Here is a 12,175-nt window from a genome sequence, read left to right as displayed (position 1 = left end):
TTACCACCCAGAGGATAGTGGGCATCTGGAATTCACTGCCTAAATTGGTGGTTGAAGCTGAAACCCCCAACTCATTTGAAAGGTACCTGGACCTGCACCTGAAGTGCTGTAACCTGCAAGGCTACGGACCAAGTGCTGGGAAGTGGGATTAAAAATGAGCGGCTAGTTTATTTTTCCCTCTTTTTGGCTGCCGCAGACACAATGGGCTGAATGGCCTCTTTCTTCACCATGGCTTTGCTATTGTTCTAGGAGGCCATTCAGCCCCTCAAGGCTGTTCCACAATTTAATTAGCTCAGGGCTGATTTATATCTTAACTCTGCCCCACCTGCCTTCAATCTGTTATCCTGAATACCCCTGCCTAACAATAACCTATCAATCACAGTTTTTAAATTTTCAATTTGACCTCCAGCCTCCTCAACTTTTTTGTGGGAAAAAGTTCCAGGTTTCCACTAGCCTGTGTGTGAAGAAATCCTTCCTAACATCATTCCTGAATGACCTAGCTTTAATCTTAAGGTTATGCCCTCTTGTTCCAGATTCCCCAACAAGAACGAATGATTTCTCTCTATCTACAACACTTTCTCTCTATTTATGCTGGCATAGTGGTATTGACACTGGACTGGTAATCCAGAGACCCTGGGTAATGCTCTGGAGACCTGGTTTCAAATCCCACCAATAAAAATCTGGAATTAAAGGTCTAATGATGACCATTAAAAAAAACTAATGTCAATTGTTGGGAAAAACCCATCTGGTTCACTAATGTCCTTTAGGGAAGGAAATCTGCTGTCCTTACCTAGTCTGGCCTACATGTGACTCCAGACCCACCAGCAATGTGGATGACTCTTAACTGCCCCTCTGAAATGGCCAAGCAGCTCAAGCGCAATTAGGGATGGGCAATAAGTGCTGGCCTAGCCAGTGACATCCATATCCCATGAACAAATGAGAAAGAGCTATTCCTACTCCTTTAATCATCTTCAAGCAATGTACCTCGCATTATGCAGGTTGTGCACATCAAATAATGATTAGAGTGCTCAATATTATTCCCATGTATTCGTGGAAAGCTGTAGTTACTTGAGTCCGCTGGTGGCTGATCACTGAACTTAGAAGTTTGAGTTATGTAGAAGGCTTATCCAGCAAGGGTCTGGAGGGGAGGGGGAATGTGAGTGACATGATGGAGGTTTTTAAAGATTTCCATGGGGATGGACATCTCCAGATCAGAGGAAGTTCTTCCTCCAGCTGGGTAGTGAGATCAAGCTGGGTTCAAGTGGGACAATGGGAAGATTTATGGTAATGTGTCCCTAGCTTTAAGACTAAACTCCCCGTGTTCACCTCTCACTTTGGGGCTGGCCCTTACTGTATCTAGTCTTCCATCCCTTCACAATCAGGGCCAGCAGAGCAGTACTCTGCTTGCATAATATATAATAATAAAAACAGAAAATGCTGGAAAAACTCAGCAGGTCTGAGAGCAGCCGTGGAGGGAGAATCAGAGTTAACGTTTTGAGTCTGTGTGACCCTTCTTCAGAGCTGCCTTCGAGGACCCCACATTGCCTCCTTGGGGAGGGCCCGCTGTGAGGGTCATTTAGGCACTTAAGTGACCTGTGGCCGGTATTCCCCGGGATCGAGGGCCCCACGGGTGGAAGTTCCGCACCCCAAGAGCTGCCGGCCAAGAACCATAGTACTCTGCTTTCATTAGGGTTTACCTCCATTCAGTGCTGATGGGAGAGGCCTGGGATGTTACAAGGCATAGAGGGAGAGAATGAAACCATTAAAAAAAAAAGCCTTTAAATGGTTTTTTTTTTAATAGAAAAACATCAGCGTCAACAGTAAATGATCTTTGTGCAAAATCTACTGTCTGCTGCAAAGAAGTTGAGCTGTTGCAATAGGCTGTCCGAGGGCTGAGTACCACTGGGTCCCTCCAGCATATTTTAGATGTATTCACACTTTACAATAGAATTGGAAAGCAATTGACTTCGCAGCAATGCTTCCAAACTACAACACCTGAGGCTGCGATGGGGTCATTTTACCCACTTGAATTCCCAACGCAGAGCCTGCCCACTGGGAATGTCCATCGGGAATTTATCCCATGATTTTCAATCCGCGGACATGAAGACTTAAAAAGCAAGGAAGAGTTTGCCAGAATTCTTGATCTTCCCAGATGGGTGAGAATTCACAGTGGGCGCGCTAAACCCGTCAGATTAACCCTCCGCACCTCCCAACCTTTTAACCACCAACGTCAACTGGAGAGAATAAATTCAGTCCCAATGAAAGGAGCGGGAAGTTCGCCAGAATTAGCTTGGGCGTCGTGTCTGACCTCAGCGACTGGGGAGGCAGTGAGTTTTACCTAAGGCGTACACCTGCGACAGGTTGTCAAAAGCGTTCTTCTTCACTTTGGTGATTTCGTTCTCGTGGATGCGAAGCTCGTGGAGGGAGGAAGGCATGTTTGCTGGGATTTCTTTCAGCAGGTTCTTGGACAAGTAAAGCCTCTGCAGCTTCACCAGGGGTGCGAAGGCCTTGGGATGAACCGTGCCAATTTTGTTGTTCACCAGGATCAAGGCCTGGAAAAGAAAGGAAAGCCGCCAAAATCAGTGCAAGCAACGCACAACACAAAATACCGCGGACGCTGGAATTCTGAAACAGAAATGGAAAATGCTGGAACAGGTCAGGCAGCATCCGTGGAGACAGAAACAGAGCTAACGTTTCAGGTTGATGACCTTCCAAATGTCTGTTCTGATGAAAGGTCATCGACCTGAAACATTAACTCTGTCTCTCAACATATCATTTCATCTGGCTCGTACATAACTTACATAAAAATAGCACCACCACCTTAAAGATCAGGGCCTGGGTGTCCATTAAATTATAACCATTGCTGTCCTGCTCATGTTATTTTTCTAAATTGGGTTCAGACCTCACGGAGACATGTATTAACTTCTGAACTTGTACAGGACCTTAGTTAAGTCACACAGAACACTGTGGTCTCAATGTTACAAAAAGGATATAGATGCACTAGAGAAGGTACATAAAAAGGTTCTTACGGATGAGACCAGATGGGAGGTCTCAGGCAAGACTGAACAGGCTGGTGCCCTGACATAAGAGAAGGCTGAGGAGTGATCTACTATCTGTCTTTAAAATTACAAAAGGGTAGATGTAGAGCAAATGTTTCCACTTGTGGGGGAATCCAAAACTAGCAGCCATAAATATGTGATAGTCACTAATAAATCCCACAGAGAATTCAGGAGAAACTTCTTTACCCAGAGCGTGGTTAGAATGAGAAACTTCCTACTCATGGAGTAGTTAAGGTTAGATGCGTTTAAGATGAAGCTAGGTAAACACATGAGGGAGAAAAGAATAGAGGGATACAAAGATAGGGTTAGAAGAAGAGAGTGGAAGGGGGCACCCATGGAGGATAAACACCAACATGGACCTGACGGGTTGAATGGCCTGTTTCGGTACTCAATAAATCTGTGCAATTCTGAAAAAACAAGTGTCCACTGCTCCTTAGCTGCCTGTAAATATCTGATCCGGATTCTGGAGAAGAAATACTTCTTCCTTACCACAAGACGACCTCTGAGATATGTTTTGCCTCCAACAAGCAAACAGTTGCTATTCTGTTATCTCCACCTGAGACTAGGCATCCATAAAATAGAGAATGTCTGATTGGATTTGGAATGCTACTAGCTGTGGAGGCTAATTTTCCATCATTGCTGAACAGGAATATGTCCACAGGCCGCTGAAGGTGACAGGATAGCTGGATGTGCTGGTCAATAAAGCACATGGAGTGCTTTCCTTTATTGGGCGAGGTATTGGATACAAAAACAGCGATGTAATGATGGAATTGTATGAAATGCTGGTTAGGCCACAGCTGGAACTTTGTGTATAGTTCTGGTCACCACATTACAGGAAGGACATAATTGCTCTGGGGAGAATACAAAGGAGATTTATAAGAATGTTACCAGGGTTTGAAAATTGCAGCTATGAGGAGAGATTGGATAAGCTGGGGTTGTTTTCTTTAGAACAGAGGAGGCTAAGGGGTGACCTAATTGAGGTGTACTGAATTATGAGGGGCCTAGATAGGGTGGACAGGGAAGACTTGTTTCCCTAGCTGAGGGGTCAATTACCAGGGGGCATAGATTTAAGGTAATTGGTAGAAGGATTAGAGGTGACATGAGGAAAAACTTTTTCACCCCAGAGGATGGTGGGTATCTGGAATTCACTGCCTAAGTCGGTGGTTGAGGCTGAAATGCTCAACTCATTTAAAAGGAACCTGGATCTGCATCTGAAGCGCTGTAACCTGCAAGGCTACAGACCAGGTGCTGGAAAGTGGGATTAAAATGAGTGGCTATTTTCTTATTTCTCTTTTTGGATGGCGCAGACACAATGGGATGAATGGCCTCTTTTTGCACCGTAACCTCTCTGTGGTTCTAGGAACAGCAGCAGAGGCAGGTTTTGAAACTGAGGAAAAACTGGGCAATTAGACAAAGCTGCTATTCTTTCCTTAACTTCCCACACTCCAAAACTTGCATATCTTACACTGAATATCTTTTGAAAGCAGTGGTATTGCTTGTTACACAACCACCTTGGCTCAATGGGAGAGACCTGGTCTCTGTTATTCTATGATTCATCTAAGTGAAGGTTCACTAAGATGATTTCTGGGATGAAAGGCTTGTCTTATGAGGAAAGGTTGAGCAGGTTGGACCTATGCTCATTGGAGTTTAGAAGAATGAGGCATGATCTTATTGAAACATATAAGATTCTGAGGGGGCTTGACAGGGTAGATACTGAGAAGATGTTTCTCCTCATGGGGGAATCTAGAAGTAGGGGACGCAGTTTAAAAATGAGGAATTTTCCGTTTAAGGCAAATATGAGGAGGAATTTTTTCTCTCAGAGAGTCATAAATCTTTGGAATTCTCTTCCCCAGAGAGCAGTGGAGGATCAGTCATTGAATATATTCAAGGCTGAGTTAGACAGGTTTTTGATCGACAAGGATTATGGGGGCAGGCAGGAAAGTGGAGCTCAGGCCACAATCAGATCAACCGTGATCTTATTGAATAGCGGAGCAGGCTCGATGGGCCAAATGGCCTACTCCTGCTCCTATTTTTTAATGTTCTTACGTTAAGCCAGAAGGTTATATGTTCAAGTGCATGGTCGAGTTATCACGATCGTGGGGTACTGTTGTCTCTCAGGTGAGATGTTAAACTCTCTGATGAGTACAAAAGATCCCGTGGTACTATTCAAAAAAGAGCAGGGGGAGTTCTCCTCGTGTCCAGGCTGACACTTCTCCCTCAGACATTCATCAGCCGCTGTGGAAAGCAGTAATTTCTAGGCTAGTTATTGTACACAATTTTTGCTGCTGATTTTACATAATGATCACTCACTTCAGCCAGAATTGATCTTTCAGCCTCCTTTCCTATCCTGAGTGCCTTCGGCACCATTCCTGACAGAGCATGACCAAGCAAGCTGTTCCCAGGTCACTTCTGATCCTAGTTTTGTCAATGTGCTACAAGGAGATTCGGGTTAACAGGTCCCCTCCCTCCCTCCCTCCCTCCCTCCCTCTCTCTGGGGTTGCATTTCATCTTTGCTCAACATGCCCCCTCTGCCTGAGCTGGCTGACATAAGGAACTTACTGTGTGGGCAAATATGAAAGGATTATATGGGGCAAAGTTGTTCTCCATTTGCTATTTACACTGAAATCTTTAATGTAAGTAAACAGTAAACATTTACAATTCACTCTGAAATCTGCCTCTGATCTTCCAAAATGTGGGGTTTTAAAAATAGAACAGTTTGTAAATATAATATTGGCATAAAGGAATTCCAGAACATTCATTCTGTAGGTTTGTCCTTCACAAAACTAAAGCTCTAATTCAAACAAAGCCTGAATTAGTGCAATAAAGTAGAATACAGACTAATGGCTTTCTACCCAATACCTATAAACAGTATTTTTGAACCTTGCTGGTATAATCTTTATGAACCCACAGAGGAAACCAGTTAGTGTAGCCCCATCTGAATTTTATTAGGGGCACCTTGGTGCCGCGAGTAATTGAAAAGCATAAAATAGTTGCTTTTTGACTGTGTCCTGCAGGAGGTTGTGATCAGCTGCCTTCAATGGTTTCCATGGCTCTTACTCTATTAGACCTCATTTCTCTTAAAAAGAAAGACTTTTATTTATATAATGCCTTTTCTGAGATGTCTCAAGCACTTCACAGCCATCCACGTACTCTTAGGGTATAATCACTGTCATAATGTAGGAAGCACAGCAGCCAATTTGCACACAGCAAGCTCCCACAAACAGCAATGTGATGATGACCAGATTTTAGTGATGTTGATTGAGGGATAAACTTTGGTCAAAACGCTGGGGCTAATGCCACTGCTCTTCTTTAAATTAGCACCATAGGATCTTTTACATTCTTCTGAACAACCTGATGGGGCATTGGTTTAACATCTCACCTGAGAAGCAGCATCTCTGGCAGTGCAGCACTCCATCCGAACTGCACTGGGGCATCAGGCTTAACACTTGTGCTTAAGTCCCGGAGTGGGGCTCAAACCCTCAAACTTGTGACTCAGGAGCAAGAGTGGTATCAACTGAGCCACAGCTGACACACATTTAGCTTTTTAATGGGCATTCTACTTTAGACTGAAATAAAATAACTTTGGTTAAGGTTTGCTCACCTCACGAGATAGGTACATATTTGTGGAAACGTAAACTGATTTTTCCGAGCAACTGCTAATGGGATAATTAAAAACAAGTTGGCCAATACAGTGTCCTCACCCCTGGTCGTCAATGATCAAAAGATGTTGCTCAACATCAAGCGAGCTTTGAAATGGGTAGAACAATTACTGAAGATACGGAACTGCTAATAGCGAGCTCATGTTGTTAGACAAAACATTTGCATTTGTCACGCTCGAGTAATCATAGAAAAAACAAAATACTGTATGTGCTGGAAATATTCAGCAAGTCTGGCAGCATCTGTGGAGAGAGAAGCGGAGTTAATGTTCCGAGCCAATAATTTTTCATCAGAAACTGGTTGTGGTACAAGTTTATTGGCCTCAAGCGGTAACTCTGCTTCTCTCTCCACAGATGCTGCCAGACCTGCCGAGTATTTCCAGCATTTTCTGTTTTAATTTTAGCAACTATAGAGTTGTCAACTCTCTACAATTGCCCTGGAAGCTCCAGGAATTAAAAATCTCCTGGACACAGCAGTGAGCAAAGGCCCAGAGAAAGGTCACCGTGGCATTTAAAAGTGTTTTTTTTTCCAATTTTTTTTAACACTCTTGTTATTTAGTTATAAAGTTATTGGGGGTGGAGGGGGGGGTGGAATCTGACTGACCATGGGCACAATGGTTGGAGGCAGGACTTCATCTGATGAAACCTCTAGGAATGTGTCCAACCCGAATTGCAACCCTATTGAATTCTGCACTTTGAGACTGATGCTTGTACACGGACTAAGTTACCTCACTCCTGCTTTTGGTCCTTCATCTGTAGGCAAAAGAAAGGAGGAAGATGTCCTCTTTGCAAATTCTGTGTCTTTTGGCTGAATTAACCTTTAATCAATTAATCCCGATAATTAAGAGATAAATTGGAGCCACTTATGAACATGAGAAAGAAAAGTGGGAGTAGGTCATTTGTCCTCTTGAACCTACTCTGCCAATGATGAAGGCTGGCCTTCCACCTCAACTACAATTTCCCGCCCGCTTCCTTAAAGCCCTTAGTGCCCAAAAATCTATTGACGTCTGTCTTGAGCTCAATGACTGAGCATCCACAGCTCTCTGGCGCAGAGAATGCCAAATGATTCAGCAACCCTTCGAGTGAAGAAATTTCTCCTCCAGAATGGCTGCTCCCCTGTCAAGGCCTCTAAGAATTCAACAAGATCACCTAGCATTCTTCTAAACGCCAGGAAATATAGGCCCATTCTACTCATTTGGTCTTGTCTCTTGATTGCTTTCCTGATTTGAACTGAAGGTGACTGCATACCATGTAAGCAGCAAAGGTTCTCATATCGGGCTATAGCAGTTTGTGTCGATTGTAATTATTGTCACTCCGAGCCAGGCCGGTTTCTGCCAAATCCTGCAGTCCATTTGCAATAATAACAGCATGCCTGCAGGCAGAAGCTTGGCAAGGAGTTAGGGTGTGGAAGTGATGCCAAATAAGACTTAACAGGAAGTGGCCACTTAAAGATAAGTGGCTACATATGAGGGATAAAAATTTGGGAAGAAAACATCCATTGGGAAGCAAAGCAAGTGTGGGGATCAGAAAGTGAAGCTTATGGGTAAATGACGCAATGGGGCAGCACCTGTATGATGGCTGGTAAACAGATGGTGATGTTAGATGAGGCAAATGAGAAAAAAGTCCTGGGGTTGGATTTAACTGGGCACTGTGGACCCCATACCCTGGTTAGAAATTTCTGGGCGGAGTCAGCTGGCAGCCTTATAGCCCCAGCGGCCAACTGGATGTTGATTGGCTTGAGGCAGGACTCCCGCCCTCAGCATCAGGAAGCCCCGCCTCAGAGAACTGCCGAATACTGAGAGGCCTGTAGCTCTCCAGTACTGGCAGCACCACTGGGAGTGGTGGCCAATGAGAGTACTGCAGCGAGGCCTGCAGGAATGCATAGTGCACGGGAGCCAGGACCAGAGGTAAGCGCAGTAGTCTCGCTGGGGCCAGGTTGGCAGGCCTCAATGATGGGGGGGGAGTTGCGGGGGAAGGGCGAGGGGTGTGGGGGGGCAGGGATAGATAGGCCAGGGGTCAGGGGGAGGAGGGGGAACGTGGCAGGAGGGTTAGATGTGGCGGTAGGCCCTCTGTGGGGCTTAGGGAGGGTCTGTTAAGGAGGATCCACCACTCTTGTCCATCACCAGCCCAGGCAGAGAAAACTGCCGGACTGAAAGCTTGGCATGGGCCTCTCTCGTGGTGGGTTAAATCACAGCAATGCGATGTGTGCAGTCCTTCAGCTTACACTAGCTTTCATACGATCTTACAGCACAGAGGAGGCTATTCAGCCCATCGGCCCTGTGCCAGCTCTTTGAATGACCTTAAATGAGAGGATTGAAGCTTTGCACAAGAACTAGAGGACGACTCAGAAATTACCTTCGGAGAAGGAGGCTACTCTGTGTCCAAGAGAACAGAGGGAACAGGGAGAGAGAAAAGCCCACAGTTAGTGACTTGCAAAGTGAGTTCTGAATGGGCTGATTTTTCATTGGAGGCTGAGCAGAGCACAGCAGGCTAAAATAAGATAATAGCACTTCAAAACCCCCTGCATTTCACTCACCAATATTTACTAGGGACTAGTTAGAGAGTTTGAGGAGGATATCTGGGGGTGGAACCTTCCACTTTGACAGGTGGTGCACACAGTTGGTATTGGCCCTCCATTATTTACACCAGTAAATATCCCTACCCATTGCCTCTAATGGAAAGTCACAAGAGGTGGGGACGGGCATGTAGGGTGCATAATGAGCGACAGTTGCGTAGAGGTAATCTCGCTGGTGTAGTAATCCCAAGACCCTGAAGGTTAATGCCTTGGGGACATGGGTTCAAATCCCACCACGGCAGCTGGTGGAATTTAAATTCAATCAATAAATGTGGAGTATGAAGCTAGTCTCAGTAATGGTGACCATGACAACTATCATCGATTGTTGTAAAAACCCATCTAGTTCACTAATATCCTTCAGGGAAACCTGCCATCCTTACCTGGTCTAGCCTACCTGTGACTCCAAGGACCCACAGCAATATGGTTAACACTTAACTGCCCTCTGAAATGACCTAGCAAGCCTCTCAGCTCAAGGACAATTAAGGGTGGATAACAAATGCTGGCCTGGCCAGTGATGCCCACGTCCCATGCTAGAATAAAAAATAATCCAAGATCATTCATTTTACATCCCTGTCAATATTAAAAACTTTGCCCTTAAGGATTGGGATATTCCATTCCCCCCGCACCCAACATCACTGTGGCTGTACCATCACCACATGGGCTGCAGTGGATCAAGAAAGCGGCTCACCACCACCTTCTCAGGGGCAATAAATGCCGGCTTTGTTTTGAACAATTTTTAAAAAAACGTTTGGGTCAAGTCTCCTTCGCTGAAGGACATCAGCAAACCAGATTTGTTTTTTAACAACAGTCCCAACAGCTTCATTGGTCACTTTTACTGCACCAGCTTTGTATTGCCAGATGTTTTTAAATTCCCAAACTGCTGTGGTGGGATTTGAATTTACTGTGACTATTGCTTATGGCATTACTCGCCCAGTAACATAACCACTCCGGCACTGTACCCTACGTACTGAAGCAAAGAGGGATTCGCGAGAACATTGCTCTACAAAGACAAGTTGAAGCCAGTTTGACCCTGTTAACCAAGGATAATAAGGATAATAAATCACCACACGTGAACACTTAAAACCTACGTGCCTCTTTTTAGTGGCCCAAATTAAAGTTCCAAATCATGACAAAACTAGCTTAAAAAATAATTTAACAAATTTTAATTTTGTTCCTTTATTGTCTTTGATGCATTCCAGTCCCTCATGTGCCCACACCAATTGTGGGAAGATAACAGCAGACAACACGTGCTCCCTCTTTGGCGACACCGGAACACAGACATAATTGTGGGACAGAGGGATCAAGCACCCCCATCGGTGGCGCTCTGCCTAGACCTGTCAATTGTCACCTTGGTCAGGCCCAAGAGCAGACCTACGAGCTGCTCCTCCAGCCTGCCCTCTTCCCCCGCCCCCACCAGCACCAGATGATCAGTGAGCAGAAGCGTGGGGACTGAAGCGCACCCAGAAGTCGAGGAGCAGTCCTCTTGAAGAATTGAAATAAGAGGCTGCATTGAGGCAAGCTCATGGTGAAGATTGACACGTCAACACGAATGGAGACATTTGAGCCTATCGAGAAGCGGTTCTGTACAAGGGTGACCACGTCAGAAATAAAATCTGCAAGCCAATAGTGAGAGGTAGCTTACGTGAAGATTCTTTAGGTTCTTGAAGTCATTTTCTTTCAGCTCTGTGATCTTGTTGTTCTGCAGGTCAAGTAGTGTGGTGTCTTTGGGAATGTTCTCGGGTACTGTGGTCAGACCTGTTGCAGAAGAAGGGTTGAAAGATGTCACTTTTAAGAGCTTACACATCACTTTATAGACTTGTGTCAGCCACACCTCAAGTGATAGCATTCTCCTCTAAGACTGAGCGTTCTGTGTTCAAGCACGTAATCTGGGCTGACACTGAATGAAGTATTGTTTAGAAATGTAGACACTGTTGCAGTGCAGGAAACGCGGAAGCCAATTTGCACACAGCAAGCTCTCACAAACAGCCATGTGATTTAGGCCAGATAATCTGTTTTTTTTTCCTTAATGGCGTTAGGTGAGGGATAAATATTGGTCGGGAAACTGGGGAGAGTTGCCCTCCTCGAAACAGTGGCATTGAATCTCTTACATCTACCCGAAAGATGACGCCTCTAACAGCGTGTTCGCGACATTAACAGGCAGGACCGTGTAAATGAGTGGCAGAGCATTCCAGCGGAATTGGCACAGTGTAAAATCAACATAAATCAGTCACATGTCGGAAATGTCACTCTTACACCAAAATGTCATTGAAAGGACGCTGATAGTTATTCAGCGATTTGAAAAGCAAGACCAAGCAAAATTACAGCCTCTGGCAACCTAACTCTGCAGCTCCAATTTTCTCCACATCTGACTTCAGGATACACGTCTCTGGAATCAGTTGATTTATTTTAGCTGCAGACAAGCAGAGACTGTTAACACTGAGTATCATCTCCCTTGCTATCTGGTCTATAGAGTTGGGAATGAATATAAATTTAAGTGTTGCCATGAGACTGCTTTCACCATGGTACTTTTGCCTTACGCATGTTAATTAAGACATTGTTCAGCTGCAAAACCAAAGTAGCACCCCCTCTCCCGACCACCCCACTCCACCCCAACTCCCACCCCATCCCACACCCCAGCCCCCAGCCCACCCCAACCCCCACCCCACCCCAACCCCCACCCCACCCCACCCCACACCCCAACCCCCACCCCACCCCAGCCCCCACCCCAACACCCACCCCACCCCAACCCCCACCCCACCCCACCCCACACCCCAACCTCCCCCACTTTTTCTTTTCTCTTAGCGATTCAAAATGGGCAAAGCATGTATCCCAGAGCATAATGGTCCACTTACGAGAATGTGTAATTCACTTAATGTTACACAGAT

General features: G+C 45.3%; 1 protein-coding gene across 3 annotated transcripts in view; it reads right to left on the bottom strand.

The window, feature by feature from the left end:
* The window catches only part of dcn (decorin), a 69,518-nt gene that overhangs the window by 12,998 nt on the left and 44,345 nt on the right, over positions 1–12,175 (bottom strand). For all 3 annotated transcript variants that reach the window (XM_078567753.1, XM_078567751.1, XM_078567754.1), the window contains exons 3-4: positions 10,933–11,045; positions 2,339–2,552 (exon numbers count right to left, since the gene is read on the bottom strand). In XM_078567753.1, the coding sequence (XP_078423879.1) occupies positions 2,339–2,552; positions 10,933–11,045 (327 nt within the window). The remainder of the gene's footprint in view (positions 1–2,338; positions 2,553–10,932; positions 11,046–12,175) is intronic.

This window comes from Cetorhinus maximus, chromosome 22 (genome assembly GCF_964194155.1).
Source record: "Cetorhinus maximus chromosome 22, sCetMax3.hap1.1, whole genome shotgun sequence".
In the NCBI taxonomy this organism is placed as follows: Eukaryota; Metazoa; Chordata; class Chondrichthyes; order Lamniformes; family Cetorhinidae; genus Cetorhinus; species Cetorhinus maximus.
The sequence above is the reverse complement of the archived record's forward strand: the minus strand, read 5'-3'. Positions and strand labels throughout refer to the sequence as shown.